The sequence below is a fragment of the Triturus cristatus genome, chromosome 5_2, assembly GCF_964204655.1.
Source record: "Triturus cristatus chromosome 5_2, aTriCri1.1, whole genome shotgun sequence".
NCBI classification, from domain to species: domain Eukaryota; kingdom Metazoa; phylum Chordata; class Amphibia; order Caudata; family Salamandridae; genus Triturus; species Triturus cristatus.
Window position 1 is genome coordinate 981,161,021 of NC_140588.1, and position 22,935 is coordinate 981,183,955.

Genomic DNA, 22,935 nt, shown 5'->3' on the forward strand with positions numbered 1-22,935 from the left:
CGTGTAATCACCCCTTGCTTAGGTGTAGTATTCCTATACCTATCTTATATATAGACACATGTGTACCTATCAGCCACTCCTATGGCAGGCCTTAACAATCCTGGAGGCAGAGTGCTTGGTAACATGTGAGATGGTGCTCTAGGATGAGCTGAGCCTGTCTGCAGCTTTCGGAACCATGTCCTCATAGCTGCTCTAGGATATAGCCTACCATATACTCTTAAAGTGCCTTATAATCTTAAACGGTTATGGTAACTATGGTTTGGCTTTATCAAAACATGTCGTGTAAGGTGTCTAACACTTTGGAATAATACCCCCCATCCCATTTCTGGGGATGAGGATATTATCCCTCCCTTCTAGAGGGAGAAGACATGTTGAAACCTACTTACCCGGTTAAAGTTAACCAGAGGCCCAGCATCACAAAATGGATGCTGCTGCCACGACACAAGTCTGACCTCCTGCTGCTGGGAGTGATCCCGGCAGGGGAGGCTTGGACAATAGGTTTCCTGCCTTGGGAGGTGCGAGCACCACCCCAGACAGGCCTTAGTGTATTGGGGCAGGGAGGGATGAAAGAAACGAGACACTGCCTGGGGCACACAAGGTGCTCCATGCATAGTCCAGTTCAAACCGGTGCTGGGGCACTCCAGCCCCAGTGCGACACTGGACAAAGGTAAGGGGGTGTAACCACCCCCCTCCCAGGTCCCACCCATAAGGCGTGACCTAGCAGGCAACCCAGCCCCCCAGATTAGTATAAGAGTGGTAGCTGGGCCCAGGAGATTAGATTATCCTGAACCTGCAACTTGAACAGAAACTCTGGACCTTCGACGAAAGAAGAAGACTGAAGAATCTCCCTTGTGGCCAAGGAGGGGCTACCCTGTGCAAACAGGCACCATCAAGAGACTACCCTTTGTTTTGCTGAAGTTCTACGAGGGACCGACTGCAGAGCCCGACCAGAGCCTTGACTTCCAGACTTCTCTGACCCGGATCCACATCCACAGCCGAGCTGAGATCCGTGGAGGCGACGAGAGACGTGGGTCCGGCTACCTGGGAAAAGTGGCGAGTATCTTCCAGCGCAGCTCCTGAGGTACCCTCGAAGTTGTGCACCGGGGATTGAGAAGCCCCAACCCCAAGCACCATCTGCACCGAAGATCAGCCCCCCACACTCCACGAGTCCTGCGTGGGGCCCTTCTGCATTTTCCTGCTTGCCGCGTCTGTCCGGTTGCTTGCCCGTTGACTAGCGGCCTTTGTGACGACACACCTTTAAATCTTCACTGCTGGTTTGGCTCCCCAGATTGGCTCCCGCTTCCTTGCAAAAGAGAAGCACCCCAGACCTTCCTGGTCTGCACCAGAAGCAAGTCCTCCATTCTTCGTGGGTTCCACTTGCCAAGGCTTGGTGAGTCCTAGTTCGACTTCGCCGCCGCCGACAGCAAGAGCCTTCGTGGGACAGCTCGCCTCCTGGTCCTGGTTATCCCCGACGTCTCCTGGTACCCGTGGCTGCTGCGACAAGCTTCACCCTTCACCTGCAATCTTCACGACATCGCCTGGTTCCACGTGGTCACTGGCTAGTGACCTTGACTCTGTCCCTTCTGCTTGCAGGTACCCTTCCTTCTTGATCCCGGCCTTGGGATCCACTGGACATTCTGCACTGACTGCCCGTCAGCAACTTTCCTTCAGGCATCCATAGAAGTCCACGACGAAACCCGACGCAAGTTCACACCTATGCACCCGCAGTCCGTGGGCTAGGTAACTTGGGTACTTCGGTGCTCACAAGGGTAGTGACCTAAAACTGCTTATTTCAGAACTGTACTATTTCTATCGATTATACGCATTACGCGTGAGTGTTTCCACTCTGCACCTGAATCCCGTGGGCCTCCCACTTCCTAACTGTTGGTAGTGTAGTGTAGCCCCAGCGATTCCCTAGGCCTAGGCCTATTTTATTTCCGTGGCAGTGGTCCTTATACCACTTCTTTAGTATATGGTTTGCGTGGCCCTTAGGGCCTAACTGTATTACTTACCTGTGTGACAATGTATGCTTAAATAAGACTGTGTTGTACTTACCTCGAATCTCATAAAGAGTGCTGAGGGTTTGACTAGAATAAATACACTTTATTTTATATATACATCTGTTGTGGTGTCCTTTCATTTGGTATTCAAGGGATTATATATGGTATCACAGCTGGCTTCACATGCCATTCAGAGTTCAGCCCAAGACTGCTCTTGTCCATGCTACCACTAGGATAGCTGGTCTATAAGGTTGACTTTACAACCAATCACCATAAGGGTTGTTTGGACTGATATAAGGTGTACACTAGAACTAGTGACATCATACATCAGGCCAACTTGTCACAGTGTGTATCGTCCACATGCACTCTCTTCTTCCCACAGGATTTACAAGCTCTAAATAATCCTTTTTTATCAGACGTTATTCTAAAAGAAATTTAAATCTGTCTTATCTGAGAAAACTGAAGTAACTGAGCAGAGCTCAGGAAGACTCCCTTACACAACAAAGTGCAGTGAAAATCTGAGGGACTCAGCCTCTCTTGGGAAGGTTCTAGAGGGTGCTGGCTGCTGATTGGTTAGGTTTTCAGTTTGGTCCTTTTTGTAAAAGGAGACTAATAGGCTATAGAGTATATGGTTGCTACCATAATAGCCTATGGAAATATACTGTTTACTTGTTACTACTTTGTTATTTATGTAACGTGGGACTACGACGACGGGGAATGATTCAGGCATGTGAATCTATGAAGGATACCCCAATACTGGATAAATGATGATAAAGAGCTAAAAACACTAAAATTCTCCATTTATGTAACTGTAACACCATCCCAATGCACAGTTGATGACCTCACAGGGTATCAGAGACATCACTGGTGATAACACATATGCTATCCACCAGAAATAAAATAACTGAATACATCATGGAGGAGCTCTGTGTATTGCATTACATGATGGTCCATTCGTAGTTCCATGTCAGTTAATACTTTTCAACTAGGTCCCCAGAGTAATGTTTTATGGCTATATTGAGTAATGAGATTGAGTGCACACATAAACCCAATCAACAGAAACACCACAAGTAACCACACAACTGACATACGTTAACACATTATCAAACCCCATTCATCACACATCCACTACTGATTAGACGTCTGTGAAGTGTATATTTATTATTTCAAACTTCATTGCACTATGTAGGACCTAGGTGTTTCGACAAAGAAACAATCTGCCGTATGGGGTCACGGTGTTCATATTGTCCTTGGTGTTTGCCTCGGAGCAACAGACACTAATTTAGTCCCCTGGGTCCACAGTGGTACACCATAGAACCTAAAAGCAGTCCATATTTAATAGATTTGTAAAAACACATTTCTAATTTGAACCTTGCCAGAGTAGTGGAAATGTACATGACTTATTATCGTTATTTAGATAGTGTGCAATCTCACCATTGCATAAGCTCATGTCATAATGAGTGCAACAAGGTAGGACCAGCAAGACCGAATTCTTATGTCATCAAAATCCAGCACAAAATGTAGCTTCACAGTGAAAAATCAACAGACCACTCCAATGCCTTATTATATTACTTATTCACACTATTTCCACTTGCTCTATAGCCAAAACTTGCAGCATCGTGTCGAGAGGTTGCAACCGTATTAACAGATCATTTATGCTCAAGCTGGTACTGACACCCACGGTCTTCAATAAAACAACAAGTTTGTTCTGACTAGCCCCTTATTACCCCCACACAGCTTTATTTTGGGTATGACATGGATTATGTAACCGGTCTATGTCACAATGAACTACATTTACTCATGGCCTATGGACCCATCTCCATTACATTAGATTGCAACCGAATCCAAAAAAACATGCATTCATATAAAAGTGCTTGAAATACTAACATGCTAATGCTAAGTGCACCAACATTTGTCTGCCTTGCACGTTTACTAATTACCATAACTGAGACCCCATTTCTTATACCAATATTTTCTGGAGTTTGACTTCTAAAGGCGTAAGAGGGCCTGATCCATGCAAGTGATCTCTCAAAACATGGCACAGTTTTGACCCCTTTGTGATTGACAGCGGCGCCTGTTAAAGTCTACTTTGAAGTGCTCTTAATTGTGCTGTATTCCTTCATAAAAGGGCCTGTTGCGTCCCAAATGCCCTAGACGTCACCAAAGAGGCACCATAAGCACCATCGGATTGGTGTCAACATGCTAAGCCTCCCTACTGGTGAATGCAGGGGGCTATGGAGTGCAATATTCCTTGGGAAGGGGGAGGGGCAAGGGGGGGCGGGATATTATGCCATTTATGCTCCAAGCTCAGAAGTAAAATGCCGCATCATTACATGAAGTACGCCTGCATTTTCTGTCCTAACACAGGATTAGGGCACTCCTCAGTATATGCACCTCTTTTACAAAGTACGGTGCATATACTGCGGCACACCTAAAATTCATGAAATGTGCATTATTTGCCTCCCTCATTTTTCTAAACAAATATAATCTGCCCCATTTATCTGACTTATAGTGGAGGCGTAAAGGGTTATTGGAGTTAGTTTAAAAAGGATTTGTAAAATAAAATAGGACCAGTATGCAGTAGAGGCACGACTCAGTCAAGTGCCACATTTGCCACTAATGGGTCAGATTCTAAATCGAAAACAACTGGTGGTTCAAGACTAAAGAACAAGTTACTTACCTTCGGTAACGCTTTTTCTGGTGGATACAGTATCTGCCTGTGGATTCCTCACCTTGTGAATATCCCCTGCGCCAGCATTCCACGTAACTTTTTTCCCCAGATCTCTACGCCGACGTGGACGACGTCATAATGCATCTGCCCCGCTCGCGACTCCGTATGACGTCACCGGAGCCATAACAGAGCCACGTCGGCGTGATGACGTCAGTTCCACCCATTTTTTCTGTGCCCCCGAGGCGCACAGATGGACCAACGACAAATTCAAAGTATACACAGTATACAATATACAATCAAATATACATAGTACATAAACAAAAGGAAAGGTAAATAAAACAAGCATTTCCTACTAATGTACCAGAAAGCATAACAACATCTCAAACAAGACAACTTTTAAGGTATACAAAGGTGGACAACGGGGAGGCGGGTGGGCCAGTGAAGAATCCACAGGCAGATACTGTATCCACCAGAAAAAGCGTTACCGAAGGGAAGTAACTTGTTCTTCTGATGGATACATCTGCCAGTGGATTCCTCACCTTGTGAATAGATTCCCACAGCAGTCCCCACTCCCGGAGGAGGGTGTCCACCTTCCTATACCAGAAAGTCTTGCAAGACAGAGCGCGCGAAGTGGCCCTCCCTCCTCATCTCAGAGTCCAAGCAATAATGCTTTGCGAAAGTATGGAGGGAGGCCCAAGTCGCGGCTTTACAAATATCTGCCACAGGAACACCCCTGGCCAAAGCAGATGTAGAAGATTTAGCTCTAGTTGAATGAGCCCTAATACCCTCAGGAGGAACCTTACCAGCCAGGGCATAGCAGATCTTGATGGCAAGGATGATCCATCTCGATAAAGTGCGCTTGTGCACAGCTCTTCCTTTAGAACGACCAACATAACCCACAAAGAGCTGATCGTCCAGACGAAAGTCCTTCGTTCTGTCCAAGTAAAAGCTGACAGCTCTCTTTGGGTCCAGGCAATGAAGTCTTTCCTCCACTTTGGAGGGATGAGGAGGTGGATAAAAAACAGGGAGAGTAATAGACTGCTCCAAATGAAACGGAGTAACTACTTTAGGTAGGAAAGCAGCCCTGGTCCTGAGTACCATCCTTTCAGCATGTAATGTTAGAAAAGGGGGTTTAGAACTAAGAGCTTGAAGCTCACTCACCCTCCTTGCCGAGGTTATGGCTACAAGAAAGACCGTCTTAAAGGACAACAGCCTCAGAGGACAGCTATGAAGAGGCTCAAACGGGGACCCCATCCGAAAAGATAAGACAAGATTAAGGTCCCACTGTGGCATTACAAAAGGAGTAGGAGGAAACTTGTTTGTAAGGCCCTTGCTAAACCTTAGTACAATCGGAGATTTAAATAATGACGGTTGATCAGGAAGACATAGAAAAGCCAATAAGGCCGATAGATAGCCCTTGACTGTGGCCACAGCCCTGCTGAGCCAGGGAAAGAGCAAACTGAAGCACATCAGAAAGATGGGCTTTTAAAGGGTCAATGGATCTCCCTCCACACCACTTAACAAACTTAGACCACCTATATGAGTAAACGGACTTGGTGGAGTGTCGCCTGGCCGATAAAATAACATCCACCACATCTGGAGGGAGAGAGAAGGAATTCAGGTTGCCCCGTTCAATCTCCAGGCATGAAGGTGTAAGCTCTGGAGGTGGGGGTGTAGAACCTGCCCCTCCGACTGCGAGAGGAGGTCTGCCCTCAGAGGGAGACGGAGCGGAGGGCACGAGGAGAGGTGGAGAAGATCTGTGTACCACACCCTTCTTGGCCAATCCGGGGCGACCAATATGACTTGGGCCCGGTCTTGGCGAATCTTCCTCAGAACCCGAGGAATCAAGGGTATGGGAGGAAACGCGTAAAGGTGTTGCGAGCCCCAACCCAACTGAAACGCGTCCCCCAACGCCCCCTGCATAGGATACTGGAGATTGCAGAACGACTGGCAGTGCGCGTTCTCGTGGGTGGCGAACAGGTCCACCCGAGGGGTTCCCCACATCCGAAAGACGTAACGACCCACCTCCGGATGGAGCCTCCACTCGTGGTCGGCGGAGGACTGCCGACTGAGACTGTCCGCACGTACGTTCAGCACCCCGGCCAGATGATTTCTGATGGTCCTGAGCCCAGGACCAGAGACGCAGAGCCTCTCTGCAGAGACAATGCAACCCCCCCACTCCTCCCTGCTTGTTGACATACCACATCGCGGTAGTGTTGTCCGTCAGGACTTGAACAGACTGACCGCGAAGGGAAGGGAGGAAGGCCTTGAGCGCCAAACGAATCGCCCGCAATTCCAGAAGGTTGATGTGAAGCAACCTTTCCTCTGGAGACCAAAGTCCTTTGATCTCCAGATCCCCCAGATGCGCACCCCACCCTAAAGTGGATGCATCCGTTATCACTGTGGCCACCGATGGAGGTAGATGGAAGGGCTTCCCTTGGGACAGATTGCTCTCCACGCTCCACCAAGACAGAACCGCTGCAGCTTCTCTGGAGATCCTGATCGACTCCCTGAGATCTCCGTTGTGCTGATACCACTGCCTGCGGAGGCACCACTGGAGCGTCCTCATGTGCCAGCGTGCATGGTTGACCAACAGAATGCAGGAGGCGAACAGACTAAGCAGGCAAAGGACCTTCAGAACTGTAATAACCGCTCCATTGTGGAATAAAGGGACCATCTCCTGAATGTCGAGAATTCTTTAAGGTGGAGGAAATGCTCGGCACACAGTAGTGTCCAGTACTGCCCCTATGAACAGGTTGCGTTGAGAGGGAACCAGGTGAGATTTGGGCACATTGATCGAAAAACCCAAATCGAATAACAGCTGAAATGTTACCTGCAGATGATGTTGCACCATCTCCGGGGACTCTGCCTTCAGAAGCCAGTCGTCCAGGTAGGGGAAAACCGGAATCCCCGACCTCCTGAGATGGGCTGCCACCACTGCCATCACCTTCGTGAAGACTCGAGGTGCGGTAGTAAGACCAAACGGGAGGACCGCAAACAGGTAATGTTGCGACCCAACCATAAAACGGAGATACTTCCTGTGCGACTTCAGGATTGGGACATGGAAGTAAGCGTCCTGCAAGTCGAGCGACACCATCCAGTCTCCTTACTGCAACGCTTGAGGAACCTGCGCAAGGGTCAGCATCTTGAATTTCTCCCGTTTCAGGTAAAAGTTCAAGACTCTGAGGTCCAGTATCGGACGCAATCTGCCGTCCTTCTTGGGAATCAGGAAATACCGGGAGTAGCATCCCGGACCCCTTTCCTGATCTGGAACCACCTCTATCGCACCCTTTTGAAGCAAAGCAAGCACCTCCTTCTGCAGAAGAAGTAGATGGTCCTCTGAGCAGTAACCCTGGCAAGGAGGGTAAGGGAGAGGAAACTCCCGAAAGGGAAGGGCGTACCCAGTCTCCACGAGGTTTAAAACCCAAAGGTTGGTTGTAACAGATTTCCAACCTCGCAGAAAGTGGGACACCCGACCCCCCACATGGGGGATCTAGGGCTGCTTCCCTGAAGCTTCATTGGGAGCAGAGGAGGCAGAAGATGCAGAGGGGTTGCGGCCAGAACTTCTCCAACCTCTTTGCCTCCCTCTATAGGACCTATAGAGGGGATTCTGCTGCTGCTGTTGCTGCTGCTGCTACTGAGGCTGCTGAAAGGAGCGAAATGAAGACCTCCCAAAACCTCTGAATTTCTTAAGCCCAAATCCTTTCGCAGGAGCCTGCAGACTTCGCCGTCACCCTGCTCTCTTTAAATCTCTGCAAGGCGGAATCAGCCTTTTCACCAAAAAGTCTGTCCGTCAAAAGGCAATTCCACCAATGTGGCCTGAACGTCCGTAGAGAAGCCAGACGAACGAAGCCACGCTTGCCTCCTAGTGGCTATAGATGACCCCATTATCCTTGCCGCCGAATTAGCCGTATCAAGCCCCGACTGAATCACCTGCCTTGCAGCAGCCGGAGTGTCCGTGACCACTTCCATAAAGGACGCCTTATCACCTTCTGGCAACTTAGGGGCTAAAGATTTCATTGAGTCCATAAGAGCATGAACATAGCGCCCAGCAAACAGGTGGCATTAGTGGACTTAAGGGCCATGCTCCCAGAAGAAAATGTCTTTTTAGCCGCCTGATCCGCCTTCTTAGACTCCCTATCCGCAGGAGTCTGAGGAAAAGCTCCTGAAGCATGCTTCGAGCATGACGCCTGTACCACCAGACTTTCTGGAGAAGGGTGTGAAGATAGAAAACCTGGATCCCCAGGTGCCACCCTATATCTTCTCGCCACCTGCCTGGAGACTGCCGGCGAAGAGAGTGGCTTACGCCAGACGTCCATAACTGGCTCCAAAATAGCCTCATTAAAAGGCGGCAAAGGCTCACTGGTCGAGGTAGGTGAATGTAACACCTCCGTCAGAAGGTTAGGTTTATACTCCGCAGAGGGCAACTGCAAGTCCAGCAACTCTGTGGCCTTCTTTATCACAAGATGGTAAGGAGCCAGTTCCTGCGGTAGAGAGGACCTAGAGGAAGAATGCTCCCACTCCGGAGTCGTATCCAGGCCACTAGCCTCTTGAATCCTTTCAAATTCATCGGAAGATGTATCCACCTCACCTTCTTCCACCTCCACTCTATAACGCTCCTCTTCCAAGACCCTCTGGGCCTCTCTCCTTGAACGGATCCGAGGAGCCGGCGTCGGCGGCGCTGTACGCAGAGTCGGTGGAACCGAACGTGGAGCCGGAGGTGTCTGGGTCAGCGGCGTCGGGGTCGGCGGCGCCGAAGGAGTCGGCAACGGCGTCAAGGAAGGCTCCGAAGAAGGACGATCCAATCGAAGCAGAGATGGATCCCCAGACGGCGTCGGAAACTGCCACGAAGGTGTCATCGGCAGAAAGGGCATAAACGGGACCTGAGCATAATGCTGCGGCACTCCCAGAGTATATGCCATAGGACCCACGGGACCAGTAGGTGCGCTTGATGGGAAGGCAGCCCGTCCGAAAATCCCATACATTGCATTTAAAAAATGCGTCGAATCTGCACCCGGAGTCGGGAACTGCGGATAAGGGAATAATCCCGGATCCGGCTGAGGAGTACCTGGTACCAGAGACGCAGTGTCCTCAACAGGCGCCGCAGGATCATCTGGCTCTGGAGAAGGCTCTTTTTCCTGCTCTTGCTCGGCCTCCGAAGCCGAAGACTCCACTGGAACCGGTGACTGCGCCGGTGACTGAGCCGGGGAGTGCGCCGGGGACCACTTCGGCAAAGGAGATCCCTCTGGAGACTTAGATGGAGACACATCATTATTTCGACGTCGAGGCGAAGTCGAACTCGACGCCTTGCTCTTCGAAGACCGGCGCCGAGAGGAATGCTTCCTCTTCTTATGATGTTTCTTCGACTTCGAAGAATGCGAAGTAGACGACTCCGGTCTCGATCTCTCCTTCTTCCTACCTCTCTTCTCCTTCTTAGCCTTGGCCATGAAGAGCTTCGCCTCCCTTTCTTTCAATGCCTTGGGATTCATCCTTCTGCAGCTGGAACAATCTTCCACGTTGTGGTCAGATGAAAGGCACCACAAACAATCTTCATGGGGGTCTGTCATTGACATGTGGCCCCCACATTCCCTACAGGGTTTAAAACCAGACTTCCTAGACGAAGACATGACAATTTTCTCCAACAGTAACACACTACACGACTACAAAGTAGCAGGAGAGTGCTGGAAAACCGTTGCGCGTCGACGGCGCGGAAAAAAGGGAACTGACGTCATCACGCCGACGTGGCTCTCTTATGGCTCCGGTGACGCGATACGGAGTCGCAAGCGGAGCCGATGCATTATGACGTCGTCCACGTCGGCGTAGAGAGCTGGGGAAAAAAGTTCTGTGGAATGCTGGCGCAGGGGATATTCACAAGGTGAGGAATCCACTGGCAGATGTATCCATCAGAAGAGGCTGCTACCAACCACCTCTAAAAAGAAGTAGATACTGCCAAGATGACCTTGTTCCATGTGCTTTTTCCCTTTCTCCGAGTATTAATCTAACAGTATATACACCACTTAAATGCTTCCTTGACTACATTTTTAGCCTGGTCATACTCTTTTATTTATCTTTTCCTTTCAAATTTGGCTGCGAAATAAATGTTCCTGAAACATCTTCTAATAACTTACTTGATGCATCATATGAAAATGATAGATGTCACTTAGTGCACATTGCTTGATGGTAAGGCAGGTGTTGTCCAGGCACATTTTATGATTCTGTCACTATTTTAGCCTGTAGCGCTACTATTCCCTAGAACATAACACTAATGATCTCAGTTCTAAGGTTAGATACATTACTTCACATGTAACTTTACGGTCTATATTTTTCTGCATGGGTGACATTGAGGGTGTATCGCTATGCTATACCTGTTTTATCCACTGTGCTGTACATTGGGCTGGCGGTGGAGAACCGACTAAGTGCTGCAGAGACGATAGAGGGGGGAGGTGCCTTGTTCTGCTCAGAGCCACGATCTGTTTGTGTGCAGGAGTCCCGGCTGCCTGTTTTTGAGTGTGACGACATCAATGGGGTAGAGGGGAAAACAGGTGAGGGAGTTGAAGAAATGGATTCTGACCGATACTCTGATCCCAGTAGGACACCTTGCAGGAGAAAGGCAGAATAAGTTAGTAAATGCTGGTTAGGCAAGTCATTTGATAGAAGAAATTTGGCGTAGAACTACAAGGAATTCTGAGTATTAATGTGACAATTCTGGTTGGCAGGAAGTTTATAATACATTAAACACCACACAAACCTATACATATTCCATACAAAACATTCACCAAACAGGAGAGGTTGTGGGGAGTTCTACAAAAGAGAGGCGGAAAATAGAACTTTTTCTGCAACGTACTTTCTCATACGCAATTGCAAATAATGGTTATTCAATTAAGCATGTCTGAATTAATCTGTAGTCAAGTACTGAGCGATGACAAATTTTCATACACTAATATTACTTGTTAGAATTCTCGTCTTCTACGGCATCCAAGCAATCATCACCTTTCTAGGCAAATTAGACTGGTAATGTTCAATCATTCCTTTCTCATTTAACTGCTTTTCGGCCATGGAAATATGTTCAGTAGTTTTCAAAGCCATTAACATAAATCAATTTTTTCTCTGCCAAAAACAAAATTCTCTCATCACGAGAATCTGCGCCAATAGCTTCAGAGGTGCAAAATGCTCTCCAAATGAAGGAGCCTACGATCATATCTAGAGTAGCAGACATTCTCACTTAACCTCATCAAGTTGAGGACCAACCATGCAAAGCATACAGTAGTTAGAGTAGGAAGGTGCTGGAGTCGCCCCACATTTTTAAAAAAGAGAAATCAGTAATGTGCTCAAGCCAATACCGTTACTTTCTATTAGAACACTGGAATGTTAAGCGCTCAATTGAAAACAATGGAATGCTCCAGGCTTCTAATGGCCAGTAGAAGCCCAGAGCATCAACATTCTACTGTATAACTAAGGCCTTACGGAGCCCAATGGGATTTCAATCCCCTCGGGCTCCGTGAGGCCTTTGTTTTACAAATTAGAATATTCTGCCCTCTAGGGGGCGGACTCTTCTAATAACTTTAGAGCCATCCGTAGCAGGCTCTATCGGCCATTAAAGGCCCGCTCCCTTGTTTAAGGCCCTCGCGTTTGGCTGGTGCCTTTAATGTAGGAGCGAGCCTTTAATGGACGGTAGAGCCCGATACCGCGGGCTATGTTATATGACTAAATTTGAGGCCAGCATGTTTCATCTAAAATGTCTTTAGTAAATATTTTTGATAAATTCCAATGAAGGTAAAGTTTTATAAACTGTACTTCTAAATAAAAAGCAATGTTATAACAAAAATGTTTATTAAATGTATGACTGGATACGGTTTAACATTATAGCATGGAAGACTGAACAGTTCAATGGTAATGAAAGACAGATTAAAGATGATCATACTATTCATTAAGTAAAGCAGTTATCTTGAAGGTGATAGAAGGAGTTGGCCAGCAAGGAGGATAGTATTCTTAATAGCAATGCCATATCTAACCTTGCTTTACACCTACATTTATCTTATCTTTACCTTCCACCTCTAAACATGTTTTGCTACAAATAAATGTACATGAATCATCTTCTTATAACTTAATTGATGCATTATGTCAAACTGATAAATGTCTCTTACTGTACATTGTAGGACGGTAAGGCAGGTGATGTCCGAGCCCATGTTTTCTGATTCAGTCATTATTTTGGCATTTGCAGCCACCTTCACCTAGAACATATCACTGATGATCTTCCTTCTAAGGTTAGTTACGTTGCTTCACAGATAATTTTACTATCTGTAAGCACAGGTGGTTTTTGAAGGCATATCGCTGTTATACCCGTTTTACCTGCTGTGCTATACATCGGTCTGGGGGTGGCTAATCAGTTAAGTGCTGCAGAGACAGTAGTGGGGGAGGAGCCTTGTTCTGATTAGAGCCAGGACGGTTTGTGTGCAGGAATCCCGACTAGGATCTTTTTTGTTTTAAAGTCATTACCATCCCAGAACTATCAAAAAATTGCCTCAATTTGTAAGTCTGTCAATAAGAAACCCTAAAAAATATCAAACTGTTAGCCACGTGTGCACACAAAAACATCAAGCAAAATGTACAATGAATATAAGAGTGCATACTTAAGCTTCCTTTCCAACTCTTGTCCTCTCGCTTGTCTTCCATTATGGGTGTGTTGCTGAGCGTGGAGGAGTGGGAGAGCAGCCCAGATCCCGTGTTGGAGATGGACATGAGAGACTTGGATGGCCTCATCGTCGAGGGCTGCTCTGTTTTGCTCGTTGTGTCCTTCCGCGAGCGCTGCTGGAGCACCTTTATCATGGCATCTTTTTCTATTATCTGCGCATGCAGGTTCTTTATCCTGAGAGACAGAAAAGAAAGGAGCTTTGTGTTTCTTGTGGATCACTCTGTGGCTTTCAATTAGTATTTGTTATCCATTTCTACAAATGAAAGGATCTGCATCACAGGCCTCCGTACCATGCACACTTGCTGAGTTAAATCGGAGGGCTCATTAGATAAAACTTAGTTTAAAACAAAGTATGCGCTATTAATTCGCGGAGCTTTTTCTGCTAGATACATTATGCAATAAAGATCATTTTACGACCAACAAATGGGTATTTTAGAATATAAAACAAAAAAGGTTACAGTGCCAGATCAAGCACGTTGGAACGCATTGCAACATCTGTCCAGCGTGGCCCTATTTATATTAAAGTGACTATTAATTAGTCATATTGAGGTTCCATTTTCAGCAAGGTCAGAGACCCCAATTCTACAGATAAACAAATACAAGCACTGGCCCAATTAAAAAAATAGCTTTTCTAAAATATGCCCAGTCCTCTAAATAAAAGATTAACCCCCGCAAACAGAGATGCATCCAGTGCCGCTTAGGATGCCTTAGTAGGATAAGGATGTGGGTGTGAGCAGTTTAGAGACTGGAGCTTGGCAGGTCTATGAAATTCCAGCTGTAGAGCATTGTTTACAAGCACAAGGGAAAGCAGTTAAAGAAAAAAGGTGGGCCTTGAAACACATAAAAGCATTTCATTAGATAGGAGATAGGGACAAAATCTATGCAGGGTTTTGAGTTTGTCGCAGCCGTGCTTTAATTGTAAAAACTACTAGTTGGAGGAAAACTGGGCAACTTCCCAATGACCTTGAAAGTAATACCATGCATGTTCGATGACATGACAAGTGGATATATTCAATACTAAACCTAGGGCATATACCCGCATCAGTGTTGAATCATGACTCATGTGGGTATTCAGCAGTCGTTTTAGTCACAGCTTTGAGGACTGGAATTTGTAGGTCAGTTTTTTCTTAGAGTTTCTCTGAGCTGCACTCGTGTTAATACTTGCCAAGTTCATCCAGTGCCTTGAAACGGACAAGCAGTTTCAGGCTTTGCTTGCGGTCACCACAATCACTGGCACTTAAAAACCCTGGCATCATGGAATGGACAGGAATTGAGAATCACTGGGTTGCCAGACCTCCAGTCATCGTCTTCGATGCCACAAATTGAAGGGCCTCAAAGGACCGCTCTCCTTACCCTCACACACTAACTACACCCACCACAAACCATGGGTGTGCCAAGGCACTCCTCCCCCTCCCCACTCCCATCGTCTCCCAACTTGCATCTTCATGGCAGGTGCAGTTTCACTCAAGAATAGTTTCATGAATAATGTGATTGTGATTTGTAAATCAACAACAGTCTTTTTAGAATACATGACAATGCAATGTGTTAATGTTTCATTTCAGTGCCTGGTCAGAAGCTTTTTTAGATTTACATTAAACATGCAGCATAAATACTACCCTAAAAATAAGCATTTGTTAAAAGACCACTAGGGACAAAACAATCACTGGATTGTCCTCGGCCTTAATAGTAAGGGACGAGTGGAAAGAGGACACATAATGGATGAAATGTTGCACTCTTAATACATATTTATACTTTTAGCCCAGAGTGCAAGTCAAGTAACGTAGCAAACCTTTGCATCAAGAAGAGTTGCAAATATTTTGAGACGTCTAGAGGCCATCTGTGTGTCAAAAAGCTTATCTGAACCTTGTACTGAAAAAGTACCATGCTAGAATCAGACTGACAATACCATTAAGAACCAGCAACTCGAGACGTCATGTGAAAGACCAATTTACAGCATTCTCTTTCAACTGATGTGGAAGTTACTGTTCAAGAAACATAGTGACTACGAACAGGTCTTCAATGATCCAATAAGGTGCAAAAGACTATGGGCTTGATTACGAGGCCCCTAGTTGGACCCATCGACATCTGCCCCTGCGGTCCACCCGCCGCATTATGATGCGGCAGGCAGAGGCATCTGGCGGAGGAACCGCCTGCTTCAGGAGGGCTCAAAGAGCCGGTCGGAGGGTCAGTAATCCCTACAATGAGGGCGTGGCCTGCTCAGGCAGCGCCATAGTGATTCCAATGTTCCTTTATGCCTGCTCTTTCATGGCGGTCGCCTGCCATGAAAAGGCAGGTGTAAAGTGACTTGGGGGCCCCAGGCAGGGCCCCCTTACCCCCTGGCCCTCCACTATGGGGCATGGGGGGCATCTATGGCATCCCCCTAAACATCCCTGCACCATGTGGCAGGTACCGTATGGTGCCTGCCCCATGGTGCAGAGATGTTTATGTGTTTATTTTCTATTGGGGCATGCGCTGTAGAAAATATACACATTGCAATCGCTGGGAAGGCGGTCGCATCGTAATCAGGGCAGCGGGACGGTCGACTTCTAGTTGGGAGGTTCTGCTTCCCCTACGGTGCCGGTGGGATGAGTCAGACCGGCATCATAATCAGGCCCTATGTTACTTACATGTCACAATCTACTTCCAGGGGTGTAGATTCACACACTATGTAATATTCTATTATCTATTGTTGGCTTTGGAATTGTACACATTGTTTTTCTTTTAGGCCTTCATTTTCAGGTTAGAGCGAGGAAGGAATGTATTACGATCATCAAAATAAAAATCAATGTACCAAAACACAGTTTTCACCTTAGATTTTGTACGTTTCATCATGCTCGAGAATGTTTACTATGCAAGACCGAATTATTGAATATGGCCTTAGGGCCCGCTATAGCGGGCTCTACCAGCCATTAAAGGCCCGCTCCAGTGTTAAAGGCCCAAGCCGAAGGCAAGGGCCTTTAACAAGGAAGCGGGCCTTTAAGAGCCCGCTACATAGAACATTAGGCCATTAGAACATTCTGTCACTAGAGAACAAAATGTTCTTATTTGTAAAACAAAGGATTCATGGAGCCCAAAGGGACTGAAATCCCCTCGGGCTCTGTGAGGTCTTTGTTCCCTGTAGCTGCGAACAAACATTGAACTGCTGCTGCTCCGGACTGCTACCAGCCATTTGAAGCCCTGAGCACTCCATTATTGTCAATGGGGTTCTTAACATTTCAGTGTTCTACTACAGCATTCGACTACTTTCCAGCATCTAACAACATAACATATGAAAATAACACTACCACCTACATACAAAGGAACCATTTCGGTTATCAGCATGTGTTGTAGACAGCATGCTGTATAGACTGTAAAGGATTACTTTGCCTGCTTTAAAAAGTCGGCTGGTAGAAGGCAGCGGAAATATGAAAAGGTGTGTTAAAGGAATGGTTATCCAACTCGCTGTTCTTACCTGGCTTGAGTATCAACATAGTAGCATTTTGTGAATGTCTGAACTGCCGTCTATGCTGTTCCTTTGCAGGTGTCATCTAATGACATGTTACAGAAAAAAGCCACTGTGGTTCCCTTTTCATGAAGGAAGAGCGCTTAAGGAATACCTGGATACGGGGTTTTGCTCTAGAATTATAGATTTAAATGCATGTAACAATAAAGCAGCAAGCAATAAGTGGTTCCCTAAACGTGGTGGTGTGGAGGCAATAAATAACCATTTTGTTTTGCATACGGAATGAGTGTGATTAATATAGTACATAAGAACTTGTCAAGTATCAAGTATGTATCTATCAAGTATGTATCTCTCCGCAAGAGATTGTGGATTGGTTAAAATGTGTAGCAACCCACTAGAATGATTATGGAATGGGGAGCATCCTAGAGGTAGGAACTGTATACGAGTAGGTGGTACCATCCAGTTTTTTGCACAAGCTGGTAACAATGGGGTTGCCACTTGCGCACCATCTCCCATGAGAGGTATTGCAGAAGGCCCAACTTTAGTGGTTTAAAAGGTCATCACATTTTTCTAGTAAACTTTTTTTTCCGATCCCAAGAGGGTGCATGGAAGATTCTGGGTGGTGTACTCTTCAACCCTTCCATAAAAGCCTGTGTTTATCACTGGCAATATAAACAGAAATTGGTATTACCTGTTTTTATTAGGTAACCTACCACTACCACTAACTGTACTTTTATGGATGTGTAAACCAAGCTAGACATTTTTAGTGAAGGAAGATTATGTACAATGTGCTGGACCGATACTTTACGTGTTTTACAGCAGTGCACTAAACACTTCCATTTAGCTGCTCAGCAGGCCCTGGCAGTATGTCAATGCTCTTCCCTGAGAATGAATATACATTGTTCTGGAAGCTGTAGGAAATCAAGTTCTCAGATTTCAGGGGCCAAATCACAAAGGAGAGATTCTGGATTTGGATGCAGACGCTGAGCCCCTTGCTAACCAAGTATCATGGCTGCTGTGGAAGTTTGTGAAATGGAAGGATGCTCATCTCCAGCAGTAGGGTCAACCATGGTTGTTATGCCTACGTTGGAGCAATGAGGACCAACATCATTTCGTCTTGGTGCTTTTTGTGAACGGCATATTTAGCACTAATAGGGGAGGGATCACATGCAAATATCCATGACCAGTTTATCCAAGAAATTTCTCAATGACTTGGCAAATTTTTAGTGGCATATGAGGGAAACAAGTCGAAATCTGGGGTCTGCCATTTTTGAAGCAGCATTTAAAAAGTGTTTATCACCCATTTGTGAATCTCCTGGTGGTTTCTGCTCCGGAGGTCTAAGTCATTTTCCATGCTTGGTAGTCAGTGAATTATTTTGAAGGCACTGTGCCTAATGCCAAATGGATTGTGCCACTATTAAAAGCAAAGGCAAAAGAGCACTTTCTTGCTATTAAAAGTAATAAATGTTGGTCATGTTGTCTGTATGGATGGATTAAGAGCACTTTGCTGAACAGTTTTTTTCTAGGAACTCTTTCAGTGCTAACTGAACAACCTGCATTGTTCTCCATAACGCAAGAGTATCCCATGCTTACCATGGAAGGTGTTTGCAATGCTGTTGTTCAACAGTTTAGTATGTCTGATGTGACTTAAGACTCTTGGATTCAAACTAGGCCTGTGAGCTTGTTCTCTGCAATACTAAAGATATTGTTGAGTTCCCGCTCTGTCCCCATTAGTTTGGTCGTTTTGGTATCTTTTTTCAAGTTTTTCATCAACTATTCAACCATTTCCAAACCATCAACTTTTCGAACACAAGCATTTCCAAATGAATGCAATAGCTAAGAGAAGCTTTTAGACTTCCAAACAAAAGCAAAACCTGATATCCAAAGGCAAGCACATGCTCATTGGTCTTTGTGCGGAGTCTTGTGCACAGTATATGCTGGAATTATAAAGTGTTTCACTGAGTTTTCAAGAAAATATTCACTCATTTCTTATATTCCTTCCCACTGACATCTGTCATTAGGTCTGGACAGAGTTGGGAGTTCGCAATGTTATTGTATTATTGCCCCAACGGCCAATCTCTTCTCTGCTGCATCAATCTTTGTATTACTTTCTCTAGCTGGGAACAGCTAACTCACTGTGCACTGCAAAAACCCATGTTGTGTGCTGTGTATACAACTAGAGATTCAGGAACCAAATGCTCTCTTATGTACATATGGCCTTGCAGTTCTGCTTTCAACTTATGCTTCCCCTAGGTGGGGAAATATTGTACTGAAGTTTCCATGTGTACTCAAGGCAGTCTAACGGAGAGAAATTTATTTTTTTCGTTCGGTGCAAGTGAACGTTGTAATGAGGAAGTCCACCACTTCCACCTCCACTTTCGTTGTTACCCTCTGATGGAAACAACTCTTTAGAGTATTTTGTGACAGGATGTACTCTCATCCGATGGCGAAACCTGTTTGGGGTATGTCTTTAATTGTTCTTCACCTGCAGCATCTATTTGGTACTTGTTCCATGCATCATCATCTTTTTTCGCATTCACTGGATTCAGAGATGGATGTTCTGGATCTTTGCAATAATACACTAAATGAGTGTTTGTGACTATTTGGTGACTGAACTGGTAGTAAAGTATGTCAAGGAGTACCAGTATGTCAAGGAGTACCAGCGGACCGAAAGCGGTCCACTGTTTCGAACGATTGAAGCGGAGAGTAGACCCCTTACTGACTTCACTTCCGGGGCCTCACTTCCGCCCCGGTTGACACTCTAGTCTCCAGGGGCACCTATTTAGGTGCAGGCTGGAAAGGACGCACAGCGGACGTGCCAAAGGCAAGCCCGTCTGCACCCATCTGTGCCCGCCCCAGGCCAGAACTCCTGGCCCAAATACTCAAATTAAGCACATTCTTAAATATTCGGGGGAGAGCTTCCATGCCCTTTGACGGCCTAGGAGTAAGGCATGCATGTTCTCTTGTGAAGCGCTGTTAAGCGCAGATTATTCTCAATGCCCAGAATGTCTCACTAACATCTCCAGGAGCTCTCAGCCGATGCTTAAACCCGATAGAAACCTGGCCATCTCCGTCACAAATAATATAGAGCTCCAGTTAGCGCTTATCAACGCTAGGTCATTGATTAAACACAAGAATGAAATCGCGGAATTTATTACTGACAATAAATTGGATGTTTTATTTATGATGGAAACTTGGGTCGAACAAACATCTGATCCTGATTTTAACATCGCAGTTCCTCATGGGTATGAAGCTGTTAGACAGGATAGACAAGCTAAAAAAGGGGGCGGCTTGCTCGTATTCATAGGAACAAGCTTTTTACACATTGCTAATTTTTACCCTCATCAGCATGCGAGGCAATCCATTTTAAAATCTCTCTTATTGAAAAAGTGACATTTAATGGAATATTGATGTATCGCCCAGAAATAGCTTCCTGGCCAATTTTCATCCTCTATTAGAGTTAGGTCTTCAATTCAAATATTTCACTATTCTAGGCGACCTGAATTTTCATCTTGATATACTAGATGATAGGGAAACACAGGAGCTTCTCGACGTCACATCAGAACTAGGACTGCAGCAGCTCATACATCACCCCACCCATCTAGCAGGACACACTTTAGATTGGTTGTTTACTAATAACCCAGCCATTTCTAGGATAGGTATACCCCCCCCCCCCCCCCCCTGACCGGGTCTGACCACTATGCTATTTTATTCAGTTACAATTTGCCTCGTTCGAATATTGTTAACACGTCTAGCACTAAGACCCTTGGTAGATCATGGCATAAAATTGACCAGAGCGTACTGGAAAACCAGTTAGCACAAAGCCAACCAGATTTGGATTTAGAAGTAGAGGTTTCAGCCATAAACTACGCATCGTGGCTGGAGTCCAGCTTTGCCATAGTAGCACCTATCACAGTGATCAATAAAAACAGAAAGATGCCTTTGGTCCCTTGGTTCTCGGAGGCCCTACGATTAGATAAACAAGCCTGCAGAAGGCAAGAAAGAAGGTGTAGGAAAAACTATAAAGCATCAGAAAAAGATCTGTAAAAAAAAATGCTGGCAGATTACAAGCAAAAGTTAATTGCTGGAAAGAGCCAGTATTTTACGTTGCAAATTGAAAAGGCCGGTAATTCCAGTAAGAACTTTTTAAGACAATAAAAAACTTAGCCACAATCCCCAAGGATGACGCCGCCAATTCTAATCAAAATGTAAAAATTTTGCAGCACTCCTTTGCCTATTTCTTCAAATCCAAGGTGGGCCAAATATATGACCAATTTGCCAACCACAAACCTAAACGCTAAAGGCACAGAACAAGTAGCTACAGACAAAGTATCATTTTTGAATTTCTCCCCCGCCTCTTCAGTTCCAATAGCTACACTCAATAACTAAATCAGGATCCCCAGACGATCCCTGCCCTTCTAGGATCCTTCAAAGCATTAGTCATATTATTAGCCCACTGCTAACTAATATGTTTAATCTGATGCTATCACAAGGGCTCTTCCCTTCTCTGTGGAAACAGGCCTGTAAACTGCCTCTTTAAAAAACACGAATTTGGACATAACAGATCTGTCCTATCGCAAGGCTCCCCACTCCCCGCAAAAATTATTGAGAAACTGTTAAATACTGAACTCTCTAACTTCATTGCAGAGAATAAAATCCTAGACCAGAGTCAGTTTGGTTTCAGAGCGGGTCATAGTACAGCGACGGCTCTAATAAAAACCACAGAGGAAATCCATAAGGCACTAGATGGTGGAGAGTCGGCAGCCCTCGTTCTCCTCGACCTGTCCGCGTCATTTGATACCGTGGACCATACGCTTTTGGTCGAACGTCCCAGAAACATAGGGATAGGAGGAAAGACCCTTTCCCTTGTAACTTCATTCCTTTCGGACAGAACTTAATCTGTGCACTTGGGCAATTTTAAGTCAGCACCTTTTGTCCTGCCATGTGGGGTGCAACAGGGGTCCTCATTAAGCCCTACGCTTTTTAATATTTATATCTCTGAACTAGCTCCCCTGATTAGACGTTTTGATTTAATACCCACCTCATATGCGGCCGATACTCAGTTGGTTATCTCAGCAGTGGACAAGACTATTAATCACTCCATCAAACATCATGACTGTATGGTCACCCTGAGCCACTGGATGGGCAGGCACTGCTTGAAGCTCAACTCAAGCAAAACTGAGGTGGTGCTGTTTGGAAACCTTTCACCTCAATGGTCACAAGTTTAGTGGCCAGTCTCCCTGGGCACACCCCTCCCCCCCACACCAGTAGCCAAGACAAAAAATGTGAGGGTCATTATAGATGAAAAACTCAACCTTAAGTCCCAAATCTCCAAGGTGGTATCCTCTTCTTTCCTCACAAGTAGAATTTTACGCAAGATTCTGCCTTTTATCCCCATAAATACCTGAAAAACAGTACTGACCTCCCCAGTTTTATCCAAATGAGATTATTGTAATGGATTGTATCTTAATTTACAATCCAATTTACTTACAAGGTTGCAGGCGGTACAAAATGCCGCGGCTAGACTGGTCCTGGATGTTCCCAAATACCAGTCTATCAGAGCAGGGATTCAGGAATTGCAATGGCTACCAGTTGGTCAGCAGGTCAAATTCAAGGCTCTCTGCATTGTATATAAGGCAATGCACAGAGAGGGACCACAATTTCTTTGGGACCTTTTTAGCTGGTACTCTCCTAATAGATTGCTTCGCTCTGCCAATGCATACCTGAGGTCCACCCCCAGAGTCGAAAGGACTAGTGGGGGGGGGGGGGGGGGAGGGGGGGGGGGGTTGGCGGGAGGGGGGGCTTGGGGAGTTTTAGCTTCAATTCAATAGAGGAATGGAACTCCCTCCCGCTCTCCCTTAGGAAGTCTTCCTCCATGCTCGAGTTCAGGAAACTGCTCAAGACATGGCTTTTTAGTAATTAGGTTTGCCCGACACAGCATGATAGACCGTGAGCGCCTAGACACCTGCGGGTATTAGTGCGCTCTATAAATTGTTATAACATACTTAGCTTTTCTTTGGTCTAGAAAAAGCCAAGATTTCTGAGAGATGACCTCAAAGGTCATTTAAATGCTTGCCTCTTGGGTGGCTGTGTCCACTATCTGGATCAGTGTGCATCCAGGGTGGTTTCT

At 45.9% G+C, this 22,935-nt stretch overlaps 1 protein-coding gene across 2 annotated transcripts in view; it reads right to left on the reverse strand.

The window, feature by feature from the left end:
* Positions 1 to 22,935, reverse strand: part of AMOT (angiomotin) — a 260,974-nt gene that overhangs the window by 27,696 nt on the left and 210,343 nt on the right. For both annotated transcript variants that reach the window (XM_085608217.1, XM_085608219.1), the window contains exons 11-12: positions 13,302 to 13,537; positions 11,037 to 11,267 (exon numbers count right to left, since the gene is read on the reverse strand). In XM_085608217.1, the coding sequence (XP_085464343.1) occupies positions 11,037 to 11,267; positions 13,302 to 13,537 (467 nt within the window). The remainder of the gene's footprint in view (positions 1 to 11,036; positions 11,268 to 13,301; positions 13,538 to 22,935) is intronic.